The sequence below is a fragment of the Cicer arietinum genome, chromosome 4, assembly GCF_000331145.2.
Source record: "Cicer arietinum cultivar CDC Frontier isolate Library 1 chromosome 4, Cicar.CDCFrontier_v2.0, whole genome shotgun sequence".
Lineage (NCBI taxonomy): Eukaryota > Viridiplantae > Streptophyta > Magnoliopsida > Fabales > Fabaceae > Cicer > Cicer arietinum.
In genome coordinates this window covers 15,219,454-15,246,567 of record NC_021163.2, presented here as the reverse complement: position 1 = coordinate 15,246,567, position 27,114 = coordinate 15,219,454, and the positions used below count along the sequence as shown (strand labels likewise).

At 31.0% G+C, this 27,114-nt stretch overlaps 5 protein-coding genes across 7 annotated transcripts in view; 4 read left to right on the top strand and 1 right to left on the bottom strand.

The window, feature by feature from the left end:
• The first annotated feature begins 3,234 nt into the window (after positions 1–3,234).
• On the top strand, positions 3,235–7,091 carry LOC101500523 (protein DETOXIFICATION 16-like). Of its 3 annotated transcripts, none has more exons than XM_027333369.2 (9): positions 3,284–3,415; positions 3,519–3,568; positions 4,325–4,865; positions 5,225–5,311; positions 5,422–5,478; positions 5,567–5,805; positions 6,354–6,472; positions 6,565–6,651; positions 6,768–7,091. In XM_027333369.2, the coding sequence occupies exons 3-9, from the start codon at positions 4,327–4,329 to the stop codon at positions 6,819–6,821; spliced, it is 1,182 nt and encodes a 393-aa protein (XP_027189170.1). In that variant the 5' UTR covers positions 3,284–3,415; positions 3,519–3,568; positions 4,325–4,326; the 3' UTR covers positions 6,822–7,091. The 3 variants fall into 3 exon arrangements, with proteins under 3 accessions (XP_004497005.1, XP_027189170.1, XP_004497006.1); XM_004496949.4 differs by having other exon boundaries at positions 4,321–4,865; XM_004496948.4 differs by having other exon boundaries at positions 3,235–3,568; positions 4,321–4,865.
• A 2,011-nt stretch (positions 7,092–9,102) lies between these two features.
• LOC105851077 (ATP synthase subunit beta, mitochondrial-like) lies at positions 9,103–13,218 on the top strand. Its single transcript, XM_012714780.3, has 9 exons — positions 9,103–9,669; positions 10,354–10,429; positions 10,537–10,625; positions 10,766–10,883; positions 10,990–11,093; positions 11,191–11,349; positions 11,514–11,738; positions 11,834–12,145; positions 12,841–13,218. The coding sequence occupies exons 1-9, from the start codon at positions 9,187–9,189 to the stop codon at positions 12,955–12,957; spliced, it is 1,683 nt and encodes a 560-aa protein (XP_012570234.1). The 5' UTR covers positions 9,103–9,186; the 3' UTR covers positions 12,958–13,218.
• A 353-nt stretch (positions 13,219–13,571) lies between these two features.
• Positions 13,572–17,541, top strand: LOC101500213 (ATP synthase subunit beta, mitochondrial). The gene is made up of 9 exons (XM_012714781.3): positions 13,572–14,104; positions 14,908–14,983; positions 15,090–15,178; positions 15,294–15,411; positions 15,495–15,598; positions 15,695–15,853; positions 15,979–16,203; positions 16,292–16,603; positions 17,121–17,541. The coding sequence occupies exons 1-9, from the start codon at positions 13,631–13,633 to the stop codon at positions 17,238–17,240; spliced, it is 1,677 nt and encodes a 558-aa protein (XP_012570235.1). The 5' UTR covers positions 13,572–13,630; the 3' UTR covers positions 17,241–17,541.
• A 2,645-nt stretch (positions 17,542–20,186) lies between these two features.
• LOC101499875 (fruit protein pKIWI502) lies at positions 20,187–23,868 on the top strand. The gene is made up of 5 exons (XM_004496946.4): positions 20,187–21,009; positions 22,179–22,278; positions 22,355–22,450; positions 22,544–22,624; positions 23,505–23,868. The coding sequence occupies exons 1-5, from the start codon at positions 20,468–20,470 to the stop codon at positions 23,565–23,567; spliced, it is 882 nt and encodes a 293-aa protein (XP_004497003.1). The 5' UTR covers positions 20,187–20,467; the 3' UTR covers positions 23,568–23,868.
• Positions 23,869–26,420: 2,552 nt separating this feature from the next.
• LOC101498734 (uncharacterized) overlaps positions 26,421–27,114 on the bottom strand; it is a 2,757-nt gene continuing 2,063 nt past the window's right edge. The window contains exon 4 of the mRNA XM_073367616.1: positions 26,421–27,114. This exon is cut by the window's right edge and continues 9 nt beyond it. Coding sequence (XP_073223717.1) covers positions 26,650–27,114 — 465 coding nt within the window. The 3' untranslated portion in view covers positions 26,421–26,649.

Below are 27,114 nucleotides of genomic sequence, written 5' to 3'. Positions count from 1 at the left end.
ATATTTATTGGTCGAATTTCAAATTATCCAACTCTTTTTTTTTTTATAGAGTCAGAGCATTAAGATAAATAAAAATATTCACATAGAAAAACTAACATAAGACGAGTAGATTCCGTAAGCATGAGTTATGATTTTTGTCGTCAAAAAAAAAAAGTCATAGTTCAATATGTAAGACACATATGAAAGAGTAATATTAAAGATAAAAACTTATGTGTATTTTTTTTAGATGTTTATGTGTTGTTTTTAATTTAAAATATCCATAATTGTTTATGATTTCTTTAAATATATAATTTTTTTCAAAAAATATTTAGCTACAAAAATATATTTTAAATTGAGAATCACATAAAAAAATATCTAGAAAAATATACATAAATTTTATTTATAATTAAACTAGATTAACTTTAAATAAAATAGATTTTTCTCTTTAATTAATGGTCGAAAGATATAATCCGATAATATAAAAAGTTTGGTGAAGAGTGGGAAAACATTTAAATTATAGCCTTAAATGACTTAACAATTATTAGGATTACTACTAATTAATTGTTACAGCTCATTGTTTTTTTTTTACTAGAGTTATAGCTCATTGATTAATTAGTGTAAAAACTGGCAAGAGTAAATAACCGAAAGTGAGAGACAGTTGTTCACTGCTTACAACTCGCTTACAATCCATTCATAAAGTTACAAATGATTAATTGTTAGTACGTATAAATAGTAAGCTACGATGTATCCAAAAAAAAAAAAGGCTAGTAAATTATAATTACATATTTGTAAAATTATTTTAAGGTGTGATTTGATAATTTACTCCAATCGAAAAGTAACAAAGTGTAAGTTAGCAATTTCAATAAGAATTAACAAATTATAGCTACAAAAATTGTCAATTACTTTTAGGGATTATTTGATGTGATTGATAGACACGCCGAACAGCTATTTTTTTTTTCTTTCCAAAAGTATTAAAATTCAAAAGATACTTGCATCTATTTTATGATTTTGTTTTCTTTCTTTTCTGATGTTATTCACATAAAAAGGAATGATTCAAATTAATATTTGATGCAAACATAACAATAAATAATATAAAATTATTTTATCAAATTATATATATGAACATCATCACAATAATATATATTATATTTAAATGAAAAATTTATTATTATAAATTATTTAAAAATTTATCGTTGTAAAATAATTATATACTACTTTATTCAAATAAATGTACACAAGGTTTTCAAAAAATTATAAATTAACAAAAAAATTAAATAACTATTGAATAAATTTTATATTTAAAAAAATCATTCACACTATTAAATAAATAATTTCAATTTTTTGATAAAATAATGGATAACTAAATAATTTTATTTTATTTATTAGATAAGTTTAATAAAAATATATATACTACATGTAAATGAAAAAACTACTTTTGTAAAAAATAATATGTATTTTAAATCTAAATTAATATTCAAAATTTTATAATTTTAAAGAATAATTTATTATATAAAATGATAAGACTACTGGTAGGGTTGTGCATAGTTGGTTTTTTTAAAAAAACCAAACCATATCTATTTTAAAACCAATATATGGATTTAGATTTATAACCAAATTCAATTATTTGGTTTAAAATCGGTTATAAAATTAATTGTAAAATTAGTTATGGTTAAATAATCGGTTTTTAATTAAGCAACCGGTTTCGAAAAATTCAATTTTAAAATTGGATTTTATTTTGTTTCGAGAAATAATTTTTTTGATTTTTTATAAAAAAAAATTCTCGAATTTTTTTTTTATTTTTTTCGATAAAAAGTAATTTACAATTTTTTTAATTCAAGAAAAAAAATTTGATTTTTTCGATAAATTTTTTTAAAACTTTTCTCAACAGCTTTTTTGAGAAAAAAACCGATTTAAAATTTTTCTGAGAAAAAAAACAGTTTTTTTATTTTTTTCTGATAGTTTTTCGAAAAAAATAAATTTGAAATTTTTTTCAATTTTTCAAAAAAAAAATCTCAAATTTAACAAAATCATAATTGTTTTTGAGATTTAGAATTTTTGGGAGTTGAATTGATAAAACCGGATAAAAACCAAATCTAAATATAAAACATAAGTGGATATCCAATCGGTTCATAAATAAATCGGATTATAACCATATGATTTTAATCGAATATTTAAAATAGAATTGAATCCGGTTTTGGATTTGAAGCATATAACCGAATTTTTTGCAAAGTCCTAAATACTGGTACTCTTACCACAACTCATATATACTTTTAAAAATTAATTGCTCATATTTTAATTTTAAATTTAATATTAAATTCTACTGTTTTTACTTATATTCTATTTGATTTAATTTTGTATATTTTAAATTATATTTTATATGTGCAACTGAATAAATTATTGTTCTTATCTTATTATGTCGGTTTATAACTCAGTTAATATTCAGAATAAAAATTATAATTATAGAGGTAAGATGCGATAGAATTCAGGAATATCTTATTTTATCATATTGGTTATCAAACACTGAATTCAGAAAAAATATGATAAATATATGTTATCATATTTATATGAATGAAAAAACACTAAATTCAAGAATATGAATGATTTAAATATTGAACGTATAAGATGTGACTATGAATGACTATGAATGATTTAAATATTGAACGTATAAGATGTGACTCATATAACTATTGTCTCAAGGTTTTTGGTGCATATATGGTCTTAAAGTTTTTTGGAATCTTGAAGCATTTGGTTCATTGTTACTTATCAGAAGATTTGTCCGACTTGGTGGATAAGCGAGAATAGATCATAATATATTAAATTCAGTGTAGGATGTGACACTCACATTTATACAATAGTGCAATATAAAATATTTTAGATAAATATTTATATTTCGAATAATTAGTTTCTCACTTAAAGATACCTTAAACAATAATAAAAAAATATCTTAAAAAACCGTATGTCATATTAATTATGAACAAGAAAAAACTTAATCAACAACAAAATATCTGAAAATTATACGTCATATTAACTATGAACAAGAAAAAACTTAATTTTAAAAACTAAGATTGTCAAATGACATTAAAGTAATAGAACTTGGACTAGAGCCATTATTTTTTTCTTTTATTATGACTAGACTTAATTATTTATTTTTTTGTAATACTACTAGCCTTGACTTCGTCCACTTGTAAATGGGACTAGTGTTTTTTATTTTACTATTATATTATTGATTAATAAAAAGACACAAACACATAAATATTGATAGATTTTATTGTTAAATGAATGTCTTGTCCTCTTGCTGACAATGGAAACATCAAACAAATCAAATCTTGAGACTCCACTGTGTTCAAACCAACATAGAAACCATGAATTGGAATCCCATACATCTGATCAATGTTGTTTCAGCAGAGAAGATGTTATTGAGGAAGCTAAAAAGCAAGTATGGCTAGCAGGGCCTCTTATTGCAGTTAGTTTGTTGCAATATAGTTTACAAATGATATCTATTATGTTTGTTGGTCATCTTGGGAAACTTCCTCTTTCAGGTGCTTCCTTGGGTAGCTCTTTTGCCTCAGTCACTGGTTATAGTGTTCTGGTATGTGTTTGTGTTAATTTTCTTTAATATCTTGGACTTGGTTTCATGAATTGTTAATGTTAATCTTATTATTTTATTGTGTTTCTTTTGCATTTTTTTTTAATTTAACTATCATTTTGACAAGTGAATAAGTAATTTGATCTATGAAATTGTAACCATAGTCAAATTAGTCCTTAGTTATTACGAAATAACTATTTTAAAAATTGAAACACAAAGTGAAAATACTACACATCATGTGGCTATTTCTATTTCACTGTCAAGTCTTCAAAAATAAAATGTATATTATAATTTGTTAGGTAAAAGAGTAGAAGTTACTTTCTCAATTTTTTTAACCTAACCAAAATCCAATAAAAAATCACGTCATATATGTTGTAGAGATGGACATTTTCGTCCCTAAATACATGGTGATAACATAGAGTCTTTATCAAATGTTATTCTCGTATTATAATATGCTATTTAATGATTGAACTTAATAAAATGATCTTTTTGATTGAATTGCTAAAATGTAAAATATGAAATTACTAATCCGTAAAATTCAATGAGTAATTGGACCAATGATTACAATTTCAAGAATGAAATTGCCTATTCACTCAATTTTTAGCATATTCTAATCCAAATTCATTTCACAAAGCTACATAATGGTAGCTGAACTAGTCCTCAAACAAGACTAATTGCAGAACTCCAAATCAACTATACTACTTCTAGTTTGCAAGCATGTCTGAACTTACTATGTTTTAAATATGTTTTTGAAGTTAGGAATGGGGAGTGCATTGGAGACACTATGTGGCCAAGCCTATGGAGCCAAACAATATCACATGCTAGGAATTCACACACAAAGAGCAATGCTTGTTCTTCTAAGCTTGAGCATTCCCTTATCTTTAATTTGGTATAACACAAGAAACCTTCTCATATCATTAGGCCAAGACCATGAAATATCAACAGAAGCTGGAACCTTTAATAGGTGGATGATCCCTGGTCTTTTTGCATATGCCCTCCTTCAATGCCTTAACAGATTTCTTCAGACACAAAACAATGTTTTTCCAATGTTCATAAGTTCCGGAATCACAACTTTGGTGCATTTTGTGTTTTGTTGGGTTTTTGTGTTTGAATATGAATTTGGAATCAAAGGTGCAGCCTTGGCAATTAGCTTGTCTTATTGGGTTAATGTGTTTATGTTGGTTGTTTACATAAATTCAGCATCAGCTTGTGCATCAACTTGGAATGGTGTTTCCAAAGAAGCTTTGAATGATGTTTTTAGTTTTTTAAAGCTTGCTGTGGCCTCAGCTGTTATGATATGGTAATCTAAACTCACTTTTTTCTTAATTTAAGTGATTAAGTTATAGTTTCTTCCTGTTTCACTCAATCTCGTCTATATCAGGAGAAGATAATAAAACTAACAGTCGTTTTGGTCTTTAAATATACGAGTCTTTGTTACCATAGTCTCAATGTATCATAAGTAAAACTACAAAAACATGCCTGATCTGTATTTTGAAAGTTAATTTAGTTCTCATATGTGTTTTTTGTTGGTTAGTTTGGTCATCAGCTGCTAGTTAGTTTGCTTCATCAAATTACTATATAGGATATATATTCACGATGTTTTTATAATTTCGATACATTCAGGAACAATATATAATGAGAACTTTGTTTTCTTGACAGTTTGGAATATTGGTCCTTTGAGATGGTTGTTCTTCTCTCTGGACTTCTACCAAACCCACAACTAGAGACATCTGTATTATCAATAAGGTAAGCCATTAACCCACTGATCCATTATTTGGTCAAAGAAAAAGAAAAGGAGCCAATTGACCAATATTCCATTTCCATCATAATTCATATGAAGCTTTTTATTTTGGCAGCCTTAATACATGTTGGATGGTCTATATGATCTCTGTTGGTCTTGGTGGTGCCATAAGGTCAGTGACATGGTTGTGACTTATGATGCAAGTTTTGTTACTTCATGCCATGGATTTTGTACTTATTGACTTAATGGTTTCAATGAAGCACAAGAGTGTCAAATGAACTGGGTTGTGGAAATGCACAAGGTGCAGTTTTGGCTCTCTATGTGATGATTGTAATAGCCATAGTAGAGGGCACAACAGTAGTATTGGTTACCATTTTGGTAAGGAATGTTTGGGGAAAACTCTATAGTAATGAAGATGAAGTTATCAAATATGTTGCCAAGATGATGCCTTTGCTGGCACTCTCTGACTTCCTAGATGGTTTCCAGTGTGTTCTCTCTGGTAATTCTCATTCCTCAACAACAATCAAATCATGTGATCATATATGATCATGAAGTGCTTGTTAAATTTTAGAAACCAGTTTGTATTTTCATTTTTTGTTTTCACTTCTAATCATAAAAATTGACACTTTGTTTTCACTTATTTTTAAAGATTTTGTATGTTTCATTAATCTGGAGTCATGTCAAGAGGCAAGTATTATTCAAGCGAGGGATCACTCAATTATTTGAGATCGATTCATCCTGTTTTAAACTAAACAATCTAAAAGTTGCTCATAAACCCTAATACTAGAATCCTGTTTGGATAAACAGTTAAATTAAGTGTTTATGCATAAGTTATGTTTATAAATTCAAATTGTTTTCATACAAGTTATACTTTATTTTCGTAAGTTAAAGATAACTTATGAACATATGTAAATTAAATTTATAGATTCTCAGAAATGTTTATACAAGTAGATACACTCAAATGAGCTATTCCAAACAGACCCTAATTAAATTAACTAATGATTTTCAATTTCATTTAATAATTAATATCTGGTTTGGCTTGAACAGGAGCTGGTAGAGGTTGTGGTTGGCAAAATGTGTGTGCATTTATAAACCTTGGTGCTTACTATGTTGTTGGAATCCCTTCTTCTATCCTATTTGCATTTGTCTTCCATATTGGAGGGATGGTGAGTTTGTTTCTCACAAAAGTTAAGTTCTGATTCTTAAGGGCAGTTTTTGTGTGTTCCTTACTATATTGAATATTGTTATATATTGGCAGGGACTTTGGATGGGAATCATATGTGGGCTTTCTGTTCAAGGGATAGCATTAATTACATTGAATGCCCTTACAAATTGGGATAGAGAGGTACTTCATACAAATTAAAATAATATTTATTACAATTCTTGATTTAAGTTAGTATTATTTTTATTTTGGTATGACCAGTAATTGATTCATTTGTCTTTGTCATAAACTTCATGCAGGCTAGGAAAGCGGTTTACGCGAATCAGAAAGCTGAAGTAATGACAAACAGTTAATGAAGAGATGTGATGATATTTCTGAGTTTTTTTCAGTATAAGATTATGTACAATTGTTGAACTTTCATAGGAAGCACTTGATATAAAATTAATTGATTTAATTATAAGGACTAAGGTCCTCCTATATTTATTAGTTTGGGGTCCTCTTATAGACTTTGAGTTGTATATTAGCTGAATGCCTCTTTTACTTTTATTTTTAATTGAAATTTTTATTTGTTGTTTAAAAAAACATTACTGGTTAGAATGAGCACATATGTCACAGTTTCTTTCTGAGCACGCGTAGAGATATTACACAATTGTTATGAATGAGAATAAACTAGATTTATATATGTCTACGTCAAATTTAGAATAAGTCAATATTTTTTATATCGACAAAACTATAACTTTGTTAGAAGTTTATTTATTAAATTAAAATAATCAAGATACACATATCAAAAATGTTTTGGACCAATTAAGTCCACTTAACTAAGTAAATAAAATGAAAGAGACTTTTTTAGCCAAAAACGTTTTTTAAAGATTTTGGGTTGCGTTTATAATTCCACCGCGTATGCATTGTACATGTGATGTGAATAAAGGAAGTACGTCTTATAAAAAGAGGTCGAAGAAAATTATAAATCTCATTGCATGGAGTTTATGAATTTAATCCAAGTCAAACGGAATCAGTTTAAAATACAATCATGTGTCAACTACTATTAATTAACAATACATTAATAATAATCATAAAAATTGTTATAATTACTTTTTAACAATCTAACTAAATTCTTATAATTTTTTTAATTAAAAGATTAAACAAAAATATGTAAAACTATTTAAAATCATCTCTTTATTAAAAAAAAAAGTACAGTTTAACAACAAAGATATATTCCAAAATAATAATTGTTTTATTATTTTAATGTAGGGTTGATTAGTTTCTTCTAGTTTAAAATTGTTACACTTATTTATTGATTTACTTTTTTTTTTTTATATATAAAAGACTTTTTTTATGAATTACGTAAAAGAATCTTAGACGATATTTATTTAAAAATAACTAAAACATTTGAATATATTAAAATATTATTGATACCTTGAATGTTGTGGCTTCTAAAACTTTAAAAAATATGAAGTATTTATAAATTACCACTATATAAATTATTAGTATTAGTGACTCATGACCAACACATGTTTTTAATTGGCTTAGTTTCATTGACTTTTTACCGTTGACTAACAACATACATATTATAATTTACATCAAATAAAATTATTAGATAACGTGTTATTAACATTTTTTTTTAGAACAACATTTAATTTTTTTAAAAAAATACAAGATGTATGATGATTCAATTGATATTATTTTGAATTCATATTTTTTACAAAAACTAATGTTTTGACAAAATATTATTTGAATTTGAACTATAATCTTGAGATTTTTTTTTTCTTTTTTCGTAAACTTGTTTTTATTTTGCACGCCTTATTGACTCATGCTTTGTGTGTATTATTTTCTAGAGGTTTCTAGAATTTTTTTTTATATGTAGCCCCTTTAATTCATAAAAAAAAAAACATTTGTCTTTTAAACTAATTCATAAAGTTTAGATGGACATGATTTACTATGTGAACATGAATCTTTTCATTCCAACCATCATTAGGGTTAGAATGAGTATAATATGCCAACAAATGGACAACACTATTTCAATACTCCATTTTAATTTTAACGTTAGTTTTAATTGACACTCAAGCATATCTTTTATATTTCTTATTTCCTCTTTAAAATATAAATGCACAATACTATAAAATTTAAACCGTAGCAATTAATAACAATTAAATTTTGTCAACATCCCCTCACCCTAATTTAATTAAAGAAAACAATAACAATTAAACTTTATCAATTTTTAATGTACGTGAAATTTAAAATTAGAAATAAATTAAAATAAAAAACATATATATAAAGATACTTATAATAGAGAAAAATATAGATAATATTATATAAATTAATTTTATATTGTTGATAAATAATAATAATTGATTTAATAATAAGATACTGACTGTGTATAGTTAGTTATCTTAAACCCCTTATAATATGGTGGCGGGGCGGGCAGAGCGAGAGTGAGAGTGTAAAGCAAAGAAGGCAAATTATGCCACGTCATGCATCTTGAACACAAAACTCTGTCAAAGTCAAGAGGTTCAAACGACAGATTCGCGCGCGGAAAATAAATCACACCGCAGAAACTTGATCCACGTGTCTCACCCCAAAACCGTTAACCAAAAAGCTCCACCTTCTTTTTTGGTTTACTCTTTCATCAATGTACCACCCTCTTCCCATTAAACTAACTGTCACTTCTTCACTTCACAAACCTCTCTCTCTCTCTTTCTCTTTTCTCTCCCGCTCAAGATGGCTTCACGGAGAATCGTTTCATCTCTGATTCGATCTTCCCTCCGTCCATCTCAATCCAAATCATCCATCACTGCTTCAACATCAAGACTCTCTTCTCAATCACGCGCTTCTCCACACGCTTACATTCTCAACCGTGTAACTGAATATGCCACGTCAGCCGCTGCTGCTGCTGCACCTCCTCCTTCTCAAGCGCCTCCGTCCAAGAAAGTTGCTGGCGGTGGTGGAAAGGTTACTGATGAGCACACCGGTAAGGGTGCGGTTGGACAGATTTGTCAGGTGATTGGTGCTGTTGTTGATGTGAGATTCGAAGAAGGTTTGCCTCCCATTTTGACCGCGCTTGAGGTTTTGGATCAGCCTAATCGCTTGGTGTTGGAGGTGGCACAGCATTTGGGTGAGGGAATTGTTAGAACTATTGCTATGGATGCTACTGAAGGGGTTGTTAGAGGATGGCGTGTCCTCAACACCGGCTCTCCTATCAGCGTAAGTATCCTATATGAACTACTCGCAACATTGATACTCACACGTGTTCATATTGGTAATTATTTCAGAAAATTAATTGATTCAATATAATCAACTTGTCGAGGATGCCTTCATTAAATAACAAGTGTCAGTGTTTTGAGAGAAAACAAAGGTTTAGATTTTATATTATTTTTGGGACAAAAATATTTATAATGATTACAGCATTCTTAACCATTTGTTCAACCTTATGGAAAGAAAATACAAAAATGATAAGAAAGAGTATTTGTTCTTATCATTTTAACACATTTTATTTCCACGTTGTGTTTTCTTTTATCACATTTTCCTGTTATTTAGAGTATTTAAGTGACTTCACATAAGTCATTATAGTTAACTCTGAAATTTCGTAATTATGTTTCTTCCTGTTTTATAGTGTCCGAAGTTAGATTGATTTTGTTGTTGTTGTTGTTATTCTTTACAGATATTGTTTTTATTAGTTAGTCCATGAATGAATCAGTTCATGGTCATATTGCTGTTGTGAATGTGATCTGATCCAATTGCTCCAATCTTAACTTTCTTTTGGACTTGTTACATTTTGCAAGCATGGATGATGGATTTAGCCCCCCTTGGCTTATTATACTTTTGTTTCTGTGTCTGTCACTAGCTTAATTTTTTTAATTTTCTAACGTACTTGTGTATTCCATTTAGGTTCCTGTTGGCAGAGCTACTCTTGGACGTATCATGAATGTTATCGGAGAACCTATCGACGAGAAAGGCGATTTCAGTAAGAAACCTCTAAGTCTTTTTTAAGACCAATTGAAAGATTAGGGTTTTCTCTGTCCTTTCTATTGAATGTTTTCAACTGATGATACTTTTTGTGAATTGCCTTAGAAACCGAGCATTATTTGCCAATTCACAGAGAAGCTCCTGATTTTGTTGAACAAGCAACAGAACAAGAGATTCTTGTTACTGGAATCAAGGTATGGTAGTTTTCTTTAGATTAATGTCTTTCTTTCATTTGTTTATTTCTGACTACATTAATAATCTCATTTCCTTAATTGTTCATGTGTGCAAATATTGAATGTCTTTATGCCAATCTTGCTTAAAAAAATTCATACAGGTTGTTGACTTGCTTGCACCATACCAAAGAGGAGGAAAGATTGGGTTGTTTGGTGGTGCTGGTGTAGGAAAAACCGTGCTTATTATGGAACTTATTAATAATGTTGCAAAGGCTCACGGTATATATATATGTGTGCTAAATTAATGCTCTTAATTTATTCTTAGTGAGATGCTCTTTTACCTTTCTGTATATATTATTGTATGCTGAGTGTTTCCATTTATTAGGTGGTTTCTCTGTTTTTGCTGGTGTTGGAGAAAGAACCCGAGAGGGTAATGACTTGTACAGAGAAATGATTGAGAGTGGTGTCATTAAGCTAGGTGATAAGCAGGTGAAATCATATGCTATTCATGATACACATTCAACAATATTATTCGTAATGTTTTCATTTATCAAAGTTGTTAACTATGGTTGTTTCATGGATTTAGGGTGAAAGCAAATGTGCTCTTGTGTATGGTCAAATGAATGAGCCACCTGGTGCACGTGCCCGTGTTGGTCTTACCGGACTTACTGTTGCTGAACACTTCCGTGATGCTGAAGGACAAGATGTGCTTCTTTTCGTTGACAACATTTTCCGTTTCACTCAAGTACGAACAACTCATCAAGAATAGCTTATATAGCAATGACATTTTAAATTGAAGATTCATCTTATATTCTTAAATTATTATAAGTGTCTACGAATCATTCTTAGATTGATATTGTTCTTGTAATTGTTTTACATTTTATCATGACTAATGGGATGCAATTGCAGGCAAACTCAGAGGTGTCTGCTTTGCTTGGTCGCATCCCATCTGCCGTTGGTTACCAACCAACATTGTCTACCGATCTTGGAGGTCTTCAAGAGCGTATTACAACCACAAAGAAGGGTTCAATTACCTCTGTCCAAGCTATCTATGTGCCTGCTGATGACTTGACAGATCCTGCTCCTGCTACCACCTTTGCTCACTTGGACGCTACAACAGTGTTGTCAAGACAGGTTTGATAATTAAACTTATAAAGTGGCAATTGTATTGATATTTTTGCCTATCAACATCAACTAAATAATGTGTTTTGGATTAATGTTTAATATAGATATCTGAGCTTGGTATCTATCCTGCTGTTGATCCATTGGATTCAACATCTCGCATGCTTTCTCCACTTATTTTGGGTGATGAACACTACCAAACTGCTCGTGGTGTACAACAAGTACTTCAAAACTACAAGAATCTTCAAGATATCATTGCCATTTTGGGAATGGACGAGCTTAGTGAAGATGATAAGTTGACGGTTGCACGTGCCCGTAAAATTCAACGATTCTTGAGCCAGCCTTTCCATGTGGCAGAAGTTTTCACTGGTGCCCCAGGGAAATATGTTGAGTTGAAGGAGAACACTAATAGTTTCCAGGTACTTATTTGTTGGTTACTGTAATTTCATTTTACCCCTAGTGATATTATTTGTCATTTATTCTATATTTAAAATTGAGTTTTCAAAACTGAAAATTTTCACAATCTATTTTTACTTTCAAATCATTGCTTTCGAATATATTTGGCTACCTGATAATGATAGTTTTGTTTGGGAGCTGTTTTTGCTCCTTTTTTGATGAATCGACTAGAAATTAATAATACACTTCCATATCTGATATGGATCTCTTGATTTTATTGGGGGAAAGACTCAAGATGGATCTATTGGTTTGTGTTGGACATATTCGGCTATTCCTGATTTGAGCTAGGAATTATGTTTCTTTTTCTTTTTTGCTGCCACTAGGAATTATGTTTCTAATACAACTTATTATTAGTTTTATATTTCATTTTTTTTAATGAAATAATATTAAAAACAAATATTGTTAAAAGGTTGTAGGGTGTTTGTTTAAGATTTGAATTTAATTTATATACTACACTGTAATAACTTTTGTCCAATCAATAAATTACAACTCTTAAATCATTAAAAATATTTGACTTTAATTATAATTACTTTAAAATCATACAAATAGATGGATATATTTTGGATGGAAAACTTTTTCAATTAACAGTTTAATTGGAATTCCCCCCATTGTTAAAAAGGAACCTGGTTGACCTGATTTTCTGTGTATACTAATGCAGGGTGTGTTGAATGGCAAATATGATGACCTCCCAGAGCAAGCATTTTACATGGTTGGTGGTATTGATGAAGTCATTGCAAAGGCAGATAAGATTGCTAAGGAAAATGCCACGTCTTAATCACAATTCACACACAAATTTGAGCTTCTCTTAAAATTTAATAATTTAGGATCTCTTGCATTTAAATTTTTTTTTTCCGGTAATTCATTTTTTTTTTTAATTTTGATGTTATTTCCAACTGTAACGTGAACTATAGCCTATTACCCTTTTTTTTTTACCGTTGTGTTATTTTTGTAATAAAGGGGAACTGAAGCACGAGCATGTACATTTTTACACTTCCTTAATTTGAACGTTGGACGCAGGCATCATTTACACAACTTACAACAATTGGTCGGTGGTGAAGCATATAATTCTAGTTACTCGTCAAATCTGTTTGGTTCCTGAATTTGGGAGAAAAAAATAACATACTATATAATTCGGTCTTTTTTATGCTAGTATTATAATTGTTTAAAAAAAGACGTTAATTTTTTTAATTATATACTATATACTATGATTTTGGATTTTAAAATTTATTATTCATTATTAATAATTAATAATTACATATTTAATTTTATTGTCTTAATTGACTAAACAAACAGTGAAATGGACAAAAATGCAAAATAGAAAAAGAATCGAGGCGAAAATGAAACAAACAAAGTAGCTTTTGGTTTCTGCGTTATATAGTGTCACTACCTCTCTGAATCCACAAACCCTAGAAATCTCTCTCTCTCTCTCTCCTCTTCTCTCTCTGAAGATGGCTTCACGCAGACTCGCATCGTCTCTGATTCGATCTTCTCTCCGTCGATCTTCTTCCAAACCCTCCATTTCCGCCTCAACATCAAGGCTCTCTTCTCAATCACGTGCTTCTCCTTATGGCTACCTTCTAAACCGTGTCGCTGATTACGCCACTTCCGCCGCAGCTGCTGCAGCTCCTTCTACACCTCCTGCGAAGAAGGCGGTGCCAGGAGGTGGAAAAATCACCGATGAGTTCACTGGTAAAGGTGCGATCGGGCATGTTTGTCAGGTTATTGGTGCCGTCGTCGATGTCAGATTCGAAGAGGGTTTGCCTCCGATCTTGACCGCACTTGAGATTTTGGATCATGAGACACGATTGGTGTTGGAGGTTGCACAGCATTTGGGTGAAGGTGTTGTCAGAACTATTGCTATGGATGCTACTGAAGGTGTCGTTAGAGGATGGCGCGTGCTCAACACTGGTTCCCCAATCACTGTAAATTCCGAATCACTTCTTATTTGTTTCAATTATAATTTATTGGTTGTAGTTTTGAATTATTTTGACTTTGTTGGTGTTGTTACGGATTGCAAGATCTGATTTTTAGACAATTTTGTTCCGAATCTTTAGTTTGCGTTTCGTGGATCCAGATGTGTTTTTTGCCTTATCGAATTGACCAATTTTTTAATGTTTTTTAAGAAGAAAATTTGATCTGTTTTTTGAATGTGTATGTGAGCTTACCGCTTTTGTAGTTGTTGAAAGGAACCAGTTTAGTGTTTAAAATTATTGGTTGTCTTTATCTTGCATTCAGTTGAATAAATAGTTATAATGAACCGCTGAAATTGGTGTGTGTTGTAATCTTTTTCACGGTCATGTTATTGTATAGTTCATTGAAAGTAATTTAAGGGTCTGTTTGGTTGTGTTAATGTTATCTGTCTTCATTTCCTGGATTCATTTTAATTGCACTTGAAGCAGAGTGAAAACATTGGACACTTTCCTGTAATGAATTTTGATTGATGTGCTTAAATTTTAATTTTAGAATACTCATCCAGAATTTCGTGTTTTTGAAAGTAGATTTCCACTGGTTTTATGGTGCTGTTGTTACTAAATACTGTTTTAAATTTTATATAAATCCAAACAGGCCTGTGGTTCTTATGATCTAATCCTACTAGTCCAATTCTGCGCTTTCTTTTTGACTTATATTTTGCATCGTGGATTTGCCATCTGGGTTTTTGTATTTGGGTCTGTCACTAGCATTTAATTAAGCATCATTTTCTAATTAACTTATGTATTCTGTATAGGTTCCTGTTGGTAGGGCTACCCTTGGTCGTATCATGAATGTTATTGGAGAGCCTATTGATGAGAAGGGTGAACTAAGTAAGAAATCTATGAAGTGTTTTCATGTCTGGGCTTAGACTAGAGCTTTTTCTATCATTTCTGTGGGGTGCTTTTAACTAATGGTAATTTTTGTCACTTGCCTTAGAAACCGAGCATTATTTGCCCATTCACAGAGAAGCACCTGCTTTTGTTGAGCAAGCAACTGAACAAGAGATTCTTGTTACTGGTATCAAGGTATTTTTATTTGTTGATTCTTACTGTCTTTTGTTTGTTCGGCAATGCTATCTTTCCCAGTTCCATCACTATTAGCATGCTAGGAATCTAATTTTCATTAATTTCTTCCATACAGGTTGTTGACATGCTTGCACCATACCAAAGAGGAGGAAAGATTGGATTGTTTGGTGGTGCCGGTGTAGGAAAAACTGTGCTTATTATGGAACTTATCAACAATGTTGCTAAGGCTCATGGTATATGCTGCTTAAAGCTCTTAATTATTAATTGTTGAGAAACTATTTATCTGCAATGTATGCTCACTGGTTCCATTTAATAGGTGGGTTCTCCGTGTTTGCTGGTGTTGGAGAACGAACACGAGAGGGTAATGACTTGTACAGAGAAATGATTGAGAGTGGTGTCATTAAGCTAGGCGATAAACAGGTGAGCGGAATGTTATTTAGGGTCCATATTCAATGATTTTATTTATAATGTATTCATTTATCAAAGTTGCTAACCATGGTTTTTTCATAAATTCAGAGTGAAAGCAAATGTGCTCTAGTGTATGGTCAAATGAACGAACCCCCGGGTGCTCGTGCCCGTGTTGGTCTAACTGGACTTACTGTTGCTGAACACTTCCGTGATGCTGAAGGACAGGATGTGCTTCTTTTTGTTGACAACATTTTCCGCTTTACCCAAGTAAGGACAAATTATATAGAATGTGTTGTCTTTTTTTCTACAATATTGTTCATTTGTTCTTACTTATCAGTTTAAAATGTTATTACTTTTCATTTCAAAAATGTGATGTCATCATGCAATTGCAGGCAAACTCAGAGGTGTCTGCTTTACTTGGTCGTATCCCATCTGCTGTTGGTTACCAACCAACATTGTCTACCGATCTTGGAGGTCTTCAAGAGCGTATTACAACCACAAAGAAGGGTTCAATTACCTCTGTCCAAGCTATCTATGTGCCTGCTGATGATTTGACAGATCCTGCTCCTGCCACCACCTTTGCTCACTTGGATGCCACAACAGTGTTGTCACGACAGGTTTGATTGTGTTGCTTACAGTGGTTATTGTTGCAATGATATTTTTGGTTATCTGTTCAATAATTTGATTTTGGTGATTATTGAATAGATCTCTGAGCTTGGTATCTATCCTGCTGTCGACCCATTGGACTCCACATCTCGTATGCTTTCCCCACTTATTTTGGGTGATGAACACTATCAAACTGCTCGTGGTGTACAGAAAGTACTTCAAAACTATAAGAATCTTCAAGATATCATTGCCATTTTGGGAATGGATGAGCTCAGTGAAGATGATAAGTTGACCGTTGCCCGTGCCCGTAAAATTCAGCGATTCTTAAGCCAGCCTTTCCATGTGGCAGAAGTCTTCACTGGTGCCCCAGGAAAATATGTTGAATTGAAGGAGAACATCACTAGTTTCCAGGTATTTATTTAATTTGTCATTTCATCTAATTTCTAACCAGCATAGTGGACCAAAAGCATTGGATGTTTCCTGGTTGGTTACAAATCTCTTCTAGCATTTAGTGTGTGATTATTTTATTGAGGCTAGGTATGTTTGTCTTGTTATTAATTTATTATTTTTACTTATCATTATACTAGAAACCAATTTCAGAAATTAAAACTTCCAATAAATTTAAATTGAAAAAAAGATTTTTTGTTCTATCCCTCAATTTTGTTTTACATTTAAAATCTTCAATTGCATTTTTAAAATTAAAATCTTGTTGCTTTCTAGTTCATGCTCTAAACTTTCTAATCTTTACGTCTTGCTTTCTGCCATACCTATTGCATATTTTCCTCATTTTATTTTTATGTGACTTTGCTCTACCCGAATTTATTATGTTACCAAAAAAGGGGAGCTTAAAGGTTATCTCCCATTCTTCTTGTTTTAGGCTTTTCTAATGCATGGTTAATGACTCAGTCTGTATTTGTGTAACTTACAGGGTGTGTTGGATGGCAAATATGATGACCTTTCAGAGCAGGCATTTTACATGGTTGGTGGTATTGACGAGGTCATTGCTAAGGCAGAGAAGATTGCAAATGAATCACATGCCTCAGCTTAATCACAATTTTATTATCCTTTCTCTATAATTGCTAAATTTAATAATTTAGGAACTCTTTCTTGGCAATGCCAAACAACAAAATTTTCCGTTATTAAATTTTTTATAATTTGAATGGTCATTCCTTTCATTTGAGTGTTGTTGCCGACGGTGAGATGAACCAAGTTCTTTGGTCAACTGCCCACTTTTTTCCGTTGTGTTATTTAATAAGTGGAAGAGGCAAGAGGATGTACATTTTTACTTGTTTAAGAACGTTGGATGCATCACTGTTAAATTTTATAACTGGTTCATGTGTTGTGAAGCATTCTATTTCCTTGCTGAATTTTCAACCGTACAAAAATATTATTATGAATATTCTGTTTCTGCAAATGTTGTATTGGCATTTCTGTAATTTTATGTTTCGAAGAAATAATTTTGACTACAAAGTTGTTATTACATTCATATTCTTAATAATGACTACAAATTCATTATTATAAACTTCATTCTTGTGAAATAAAAAACCTCACGGCATACATATAGGTTATGACAATATCAATGATATTTTAGGAAACATGAAAAACAAATAAATTAGAATACTTCAAAGTTGAACCTCTCATCCCATTGAAACTTTGGTTGAACCCAAAAAGACCCTTCCCGTATTTACACTGAAATGCACTGTTTTCCCTCTTCATATTATAGAATCTTGAAACCATCATTATTAGCATAGTAAATTGAATCCCTTTCCAAACACGTTGAGAAATACGATGCCACACAGAAAATCAATCGCCACCGAATCCCAAAAATAAAATGTTATCTTCCAAACTGTTAAGTTTAAACATTTATTAAAGTTTTTAACTCTTTCCATCTAGTTTCAATGGAATACACCCTCCAGGGCTACACCTTCTCACCATCCGTAGCTTTTCTCTTAATGATTTCACAAGAAAATTCGCATGAAAATCAAATTCATCAACCTTTTCTTCTAAAACAATATTTGTAGTTATATCTTCTTTTACAAAAATGGAATGATACAATCTTGCATTGAACATTAATATCAACTATTTAGATCTTTTAAGTTGAAATTGATATTTAAATTTAAAATGAAAAGGGTACCGTCTATTGTTTGGAATGCTATGCAACCATCTATTTGTGGCTATCATTAGCATGGGTAATGTGTTGGTGATGATTTTGATGGTTAAGCTTCGCAATCATCGCCAATTTTTGCATACAACACCAAACCAAACATGATCTATGTGTTCTTTTAACTTGTCATGAACCAAACTAAGAGAAAGTGCGTCTAAATTTGCTCTATCTGCCACCATGAATGAACAAGAATTTTAAGTAAATGGTGTAGAGAAAATATTTGTAAACTTCTAGTAAAAAAAAAATTGTTACAGCTTGATTAATATAGTTACCACTTAGAACCAGGTCTTACATAAGCGGTTGGTGTGTGTGTTAGGGTTTTAAACCCTAGAGAGTATGATTTTTACTCATAAAAAAAAAAAAAAGCTTGATTAATATTTTTTATATTAATATAGTTAATAGTTACATATATAGGATTCAAATTCTATTTAATTTCAAATAAAAAATCTATCTATTTATATTGTCTAAAAAAGAAATCTAGATATTTAGTTCTAAAAAAACTTATATTTTTAAATGATTTAATTAGATAATTATAATTTATCATACCTCCTATGTTTTAATTAAGAAGATTTTATTATTTATTTTATGTATGTTTTTAAATTAAAATTTTGAGTTGATTTTCCAAATTTTTGAAAAAAAATTTAAAAGAAATTTTAAAAAATATTTATATCACCGGAGGCAAATTTTCTGTTACATGATTTTAAAAAGGAAAATTTAAAGAGAAACAAATCTTACGAATATGTTAGATTGAATTTTGCAAATATATTTACAGAAAGATTATATTCGAACCAAATTTCCTTACTAGAATTTTGATTGCATTCAATGGCGAAGCTCATGGATATCAGCGATGCGAGAAGAGGGAGTATCTTTCCATCATTCAAAATTCGAATCTCTCATCTCTATCTCATTATATACTAATATGTAAGAATTCGTTAACATAGGCAAATAATTATATTTGTCTTACTTTTTAATCGATTTTGATAGTAAAAAATTTAAAATTAATCACAAGACAAAAAAATTATTATTTTATTGAAAGTCTTGTGACAATAAATAAAGACCACATGATATAAAATAAGTTTATATAAAAAGACAAATAAATATAATATATACATACAAAGTTTATTTCGGTAGATTGTTTAGAGACGGAGATTCCCATGGAACGGGAGTATGATCTCCTTTTAAGAAAACTTTCTCCCCATATCCGTCTTGTGGAAAAATACTCACATTCGTCGCATAACTACTTGTATTAATGAATTAGCTTTGACTACTTCCGCTTTTTTTAATCAGATAAATAATTTTATATTTAATTATTTTAATAATATATATATTTAATTACTTTAATAGTATATATTTAGCTATTATAAATAAGTTTGTTATATAAAAAATTAATAGAAACAAGATGGAAAAAACCTTATTATTTAATTTTTAAATTTATTTGTTTTGTTTTACCGACCACAAAATTGTCAAGATAAAATATATAAATAAAATGACGGTGATTTTTTCTCTTATAATTTGTTAATCTATTTAGCACAATATCAATTATTTTCTTTATGCTACTTTAATTTATATTTATATAAAATTATTATAAATTTATCAGTTTAATAATTAAATTTAATGCACTAATTGTAAAAGTATATTTTATCTTTTAATGTTTGGCCCCTTATTAAGGGAATTGTCACATTATACAATTATAAAAATATTTATATTTGTCTTTATTTACAAAGGGAAATTTGCGGGGATAGCACCCATAACTTATAATCTGTATCACGAGATCAAACTTTACATTTCAATTTACTTCTGATTGTATTTTATTGTTTATTACTTTGAATTGAATTACACAAGCCTATTTCTACTTCCAATAAAATAAAAAATAAAAATCTAATGTGTTTCGTGAAAATTTGAACTAGCTTATGCGCCACTCACTTTTGAGGCATCTATCATCTTGTACTCCCAACTCCATAGGACTATCATCAAAGCTTGACACGTGGAAACCTCGTGACGCTCAATTTTAATATACGCACTCAAAGCGCATTTTATCATAGGCCGCCCTTCCTGCCGCCACTTCCGACTCTGACCAAACTCATCACCACATACAAATTAAAAATATAGACATGTCACTCCTTTCATTTACACCGTCACACTCCCATGCGCACTTTAGCCCCTCCCCCTTTCCCATGTCCATCCTACGCTGCCTCAATTTAAACCTCAACAACAACCTTCGTTTCCGCCGACGATTCGCCACCATATCCGCCGCCGTTCGTCAGGACACCACCGTCTGGACCCCAGCTCCTCTGTCTGTGATCGAGCCAGCCGCTGAGTCGCTATTCCACGTCTCCATCGACGTTTCCGACGCGCCAGACCTTGCTACGTCCCACACGCGCGCCGGTCAGTACCTTCAGCTCCGAATTGCCGACTTACCGAAACCGTCGTTTCTGGCCATCGCGTCACCACCGAAGCTCGCATCGGCGCGTGGCGTGTTCGAGTTTCTGGTGAAGAGTGTTGCGGGGTCCACAGCAGAAGCGTTGTGTGCGTTGAAGAAAGGAGATGTGGTTGAACTCAGTCAGGTTATGGGGAATGGTTTCGACATCAGTCGGATCAACCCGCCCGAGAAATTCGGAACCGTTCTTGTCTTCGCCACAGGATCCGGAATTAGGTCAATTTCGCTCTTTTGCCCCAATTTGCGTTGATGTTAAAATGTTTTCTTTCTTTCTAAAATTTGACTATTTATTTATTTATTTAAAATTGATTTGGTTTTGACAGTTTCGGAAGCTGGATTGTGAATTCTGTGACAGTGGAATTCACTTCATTGTTTGTTTGAACTAAAAATTTAGATGTGGAATTGGGTGGCGTACTAAACAAGATGTTAATTTTGTTTGAGGATAATAAATAAATCAATTGGCAGTGCATTATTTGTATGATTGTTAATCCATTTTGGACTTTCTTATTCCTTATGATCTAGGAAAGCAGCCCCTTTGGAAATTTGGTGTTCTGTTAGTGATTCATCAGCAATATGGTGCTTAATATGATTTGCTGATGTTATGTTGCAGATATTAAAATTAAGGTCTAAATAATAAACCATTGTGTCCTAATGTATAGGTGTTAGTACTACTCATTTTGGAGCTGTGTGTCATGCCTAATGTATAGGCGTTGCCTTTTGGTTGTAAATGGGTCATTGGTGGATAAACTAACTGATAGACAGTCAAGGGGATCCCAAAGTAAGAGATCTATGTTTGAATAACCTAAGCAAATAATTATATAGTTCTTTTCACTTACATGGTCCTCACTTAACACAATTTTTACCAATGTAGAACTTCATTTCTCAGCAGTTGAATTTAAATGGTGCCCTCATAACTTGGAGTGCTTTCTTTTGATTACCTTTAGAATTTAGATATTTTGACCAAGGTAGTACAGTGAATTATTCCAGCTTTGGCTGTGAAAGGACACGTTTCCTTGGTAGACTTCTAGAGTGATTGACTTGGTTTTGTATTTGCTTTTCTTTGTTCCCTTTTCTAAGGATACTATCCTTTTATCCTTTTCTTTGGATTCCTTCATTCTAATGATGGTGTGCTTTTCACGTTTAAGCTCTTGTTTCAGACCAAAAGTATGATTTTGAACGCGAAAAAACACTTTGAAAGATATAATTTATGTTGCGAGTTACAACAACTCTCTCTGGCCTTTGCCTGTAAATCACTCTGTACCTGAGGATTTATGAATATTTACTATAATTCTAATTACTATTACTACAGCTATAATGCAAAATGTTACTAATCCTAGATTTTCGCTTTACACTTTGTGTTATTTATTTTACTTTCTTGTGTGCAGTCCAATTCGGTCACTTATTGAGTCAGGATTTGGTGCTGGCAAGAGGTCTGATGTGAGACTATATTATGGGGCCAGAAATCTTCAGAGAATGGCTTATCAAGTTGGTTGATTTGACAATAGGACTCCTTGTAATAATGCATTAGAGCTTTATCTAACAATTTCCTTTTGTATTATAGGATAGATTTAAAGACTGGGAATCTTCCGGTGTGAAGATTGTGCCTGTATTGTCTCAACCAGATGACAGTTGGAAGGGAGAAAATGGCTTTGTACAGGTACAGTGTGTGGAATGTAGGATTGAATTTTTCACACGACTACCTTCAAAAGGTAAAGATTGTTTATGGTTATACACATGATTGACTTTGCAGGCTGCATTTACGAGAGCAAAGGAAATATCTAACCCTTTGTCAACTGGTGCTGTACTTTGTGGGCAGAAACAGATGACTGAGGTGTGTTATTATCGTGATTATCTTTAATTGTCTGTATACATAATTATGAAGACACTTTTTTTGGGGTGAAAAACCTCTAGTTAGTTACAAAGAAACCTATAATGGAGTGTGGGAAAGATGACAGTAATGGTTGCTTTAAGGAAATCGAACCTCCAAGGACTAACACTCTTAAATAAAAACAAAATTAGCACACAGATCTTAACAAAGATGGCTTATATCCTTAGCCTCAAAGCGATTTTAATCTTTAGCCTCCCTTACTCTGCAAGTTGTTGACAGAAATAGTCAAACAGTATTGCTCTTCCCCTCCTCCACTATCTCTGATGTCTGATGCGAAGATGTCATCATTGCACATGATCAAATGTATTCTAACAATGCCTTCGCCCATCCCCAGAAGATGCAGTTCACATACTTCTTGTCAGGCTCATGTAGGTACCATCAATTTGGGTAAATTTGTCCAAAATGATGGCATTATTGACACTCATCCCTGGTTGAACTGAGTTAGCAAGGCAATTTTGGAGAAAATGAACAATGGAGGAGCATGAAGGCATCATTGATGAAGGAGGTAGATAACGGAGTGCATCTTGAGGTATCCCCGTGACAGGAAACGACATTAATGTCACCAAGAATGAGAGGGTTCCATTTGCAACAGATCATCTTTACTTCATTTTATACCTTTGTTCTTTTTCGATATAACTGATAGACAATAATTTTGGTTCGCCACAAACCATTGAGCTGCTTCATCACCTAATAGTGTTCAGAATAGTTTGAGTCTACTGGTGTTTAAGAGAGAGAGAGAGAGAGAGAGTCAACTAGGAGTTTACTTGCTTTTCATGCTGTATTTCCAATGCATCATCTTTTAATATCAATGTTATTGTTGCAGGAAGTTATATCTATTCTTACTGCTGATGGAGTATCAGCTGAGAAGATACTAAAGAATTTCTGACCATAATGGAATTTTTGGCATTGTTGTACCATTTTTTAAACTATAGTTATTTGTTTATTGCTGTTGCTGAGGATCGAGGATCTCAGCATGGAGTGTAAAATAAACAATTTTGGAATTTAGTTCATAGTTAGAAACCACTTTCGCAGTTCAAATATAGGACAGAAACCCAGGTCTTTTTTTTTTTGTAAAAAAAGGCGAAGGGTTTATTGCCGTGCACTATATACAATGTTCTTCTTGTTATATTAATTTATGTATTATCAGACAGCAGTCATCAAAATATATTGATATTATGATTCACCAAGTTTTGGCTGCTTAAGGTTTCATGTATTTTGCAGCTATTTTGTATAAACGTAAATTGTATTTGCAAAAATAAATTCTTTATCATAAAAATGTTTCGAATGAATTCTCAAATTCCTTCCTCATATTGTAGAACGCAAACAAATTGCTATATGAAATTATAAAGTTCACAGACATATTTCTGATTGTTGATATTTTAGTCCAAATGTTATTCTGTTAACAAATCTTGAAAATTAATCCTATATTTTAAATCAGTCCCTGAAAGTACATAAAATTGATTTGATAATATATAAAAAATTGATGGCTAAATTCATGAGATTTAATGTCTATATAATTATCTAATAAACTAATTACATCTAATAAACTAATTACAGTACGAGTTTATTTTTGGGTCTAGAATGTTACTGGACAAGAGTACATCTCTATTTTTCTAATTAATATATCGACGGTTGAGTTAGAAAGCAGATGAGATTGAGATAGAAGAAGTTTGAAAAAAACTTACAATTGGTACATATGAATGTTTTTCTCTTATATTAAACTTGTGTGTAACCGTGCGAATTTAAGTGATGAGAACAAAACACCAAACATCACGAGAATGAAAGTTATACACAGTAAATTTAAGTGTAATTTATGTTATTTGTTAAATTAATAATATAATAATAAATTTGTGTATAATTTAAAACTTTGAATTTATAAAAGAAAGAATTAAATTTTGTCATCTCATCCATCAACAACTATATTCGATAACTTCTTTTTTTGGAGAAAATGAAATAATAAAATCTGTTTTTTTTTTTTTTCAGACATCGTAATAACATAAACACAAAAATGAATAAGGAATCTTTTGTACAAAAAAATTAAAAGGGAATTGTGTATAGATGAAATAATATGAATAATATTTATAAAGGAGACATAAGAGATTATTGAGGAAGAAATTGTGGTTGATTGTATTTTATTTTTAATTCATTCTTTTTATTTTTTTAATTGACCACTAATGGAAGGTTTACTTTTTAAAAAAAAAAAAAAATTCTACGCATATAATTATTTCTATTAATAAAAATTTTATATTTTTCTAACACTATTTTCAAACTTACTAAAATATCATATTTGATTTATACATTGGATAGATTTTGTCGTTATCATATGTTAGTAAAAATTGAACTTGATAATCCGAGGTGGCCCGACTATTTTTGTTTAACTCAGACATTATTTTATTATAATAATAATAATTATGGAAAGACACATGCGAAAAAAATGACACAGCAACACCGCATGTTAGAATCTTTTTAAAATTAACTATGGAAAACTGTAAAAAAAAAAAAAAAATAGAATTCTAAACTAAGAAAAAGAAAGAAGAAAAGAAAAATTATTTAGAATAGTCTCAAAACACTCTTTTATCCATATTTTTTATTATATTTAATTAATTGATTAAAATTCCCAAGAGTTTTTACAAAATTCATTTGGAATCCACGTAAATTAATAAAAATAGTATAAAGTTTAACAAATCAAATAATATATTAGAAAGTGTATTGTTAATGTTCCTCAATAAAAAAACAAACATTTCTTTCTTCATTCATTAATTTTTTATTTATATAACTACATTAATAGATTCTAATTATGAGGTGATACAATACTTATATAAGTTAGTGTATACTAGCCATATAATAGCAATGCTACAAGATAAACTAAAAAGTAAGCCTAAAATACTCTTTAGAATGATCTAAATAAAACATTTTAACTAATAATTAATAGATTGAGTCAACTATAAACTCTCTATAACTGCATCAATCATTTTAAAATGTTAATAACTATTCATTCGATATATTTATTTTAAACTGAAATAAGATTTTTTGTCCCTATTTTTAAATATAAAATTCTAATCTCATACATTTCATTAGTTTCAGAATATTTTTTCGACAATCCCATTTCAAACATACTCTTTATGACATATTCATTTAATTGCGTGAAATTACATTAAATGATATATGACAAATAACGATTTGTTGCAAGAGTTTCTAGTCCACCCTATGTTGTTCAGATTAACAATGTCACACATAATAAAAAACAAACCAGAAACTAAATTATATGGAAAAATCCTAAAACTTATAAAACTGAGGAACTAAAATTACAAATTTTAAATAGCAAAGGCAAAATCCAATTTCAATTAAAATAAGGGAACAAAAGTGTATTTATATATAATTATAATTTTACAAACCATACTATGCAAAAAGACAAATCCAGCAAGAACATCTAACAATCTGTCCATAAACATCAGGACATTAAAGCAAACGTAACGATTTTCAGAGTAAAAAAAAGACCACTTTAGCTTTCACTCACGGAATGTTATACATTGCTGACAAAAAAATGGTGTAATACTTAGTAGCTCATTACTGGTCTATCAATGTTCGTAACTGATATTGAACAGTAGCAATGTAGCATGACAATGAAAAGGAGAATAACAGGATCACACGCGAACCCACTGAAAAAACAATTATAACCTTTAAATGCAATGTAGCATGACAATGAAAAGGAGAATAACAGGATCACACGCGAACCCACTGAAAAAACAATTATAACCTTTAAATGCAATTGATCATAGCTGAATTATATCAAATTAGTGCCTAACCAACAATGATGGTTCAAGATCAGTTTTCATAATCAATAGTACTGCTGACAACATTAAGTCAGACATTAATTAATGATGAAAATTATTCACTCCCGCTAAGAACAGATAATCTGTAATAGAACATTTTCTTTTTTTCAGACAAGCAACATACATTTTTAAAAATCACACAATTCGACCATCAATATTCTCAGGCATAGCTCTGCATTCATGATGACCACCATCTATTTTATTAATGCCAGCTTTAGCTAATTCTTCGTGCTTTCCATTGAGTTTTGGTGAGAGCTGGAGAGAGTGATATCTCTCCGCATCCAAGTGAGGTGGATGCTTGTCAGAATGATGGTGGCGATGATGGTGATGATGACCAGACCGTTTATGCATTGATCTTTTGCTTTCTTGTTCAGAATTTTCATCTGAGGACTTCCCTGACGATCTGCTTCTTCCACCATTGCTGTAATAATCAGAATCAGATGACCTCACCTCTGCATTATGTGATCGCCTGTGATGCTTATGGTGCCTTCTGTGGCTTTTCTTCCTGTGAATATCATCACTTTCATTGCTTGACAAATCGGATTCACTAGTTTCCGAGTGTCGGTGGCGTTTATGATGCTTTCCATGACCTCTCTTCCG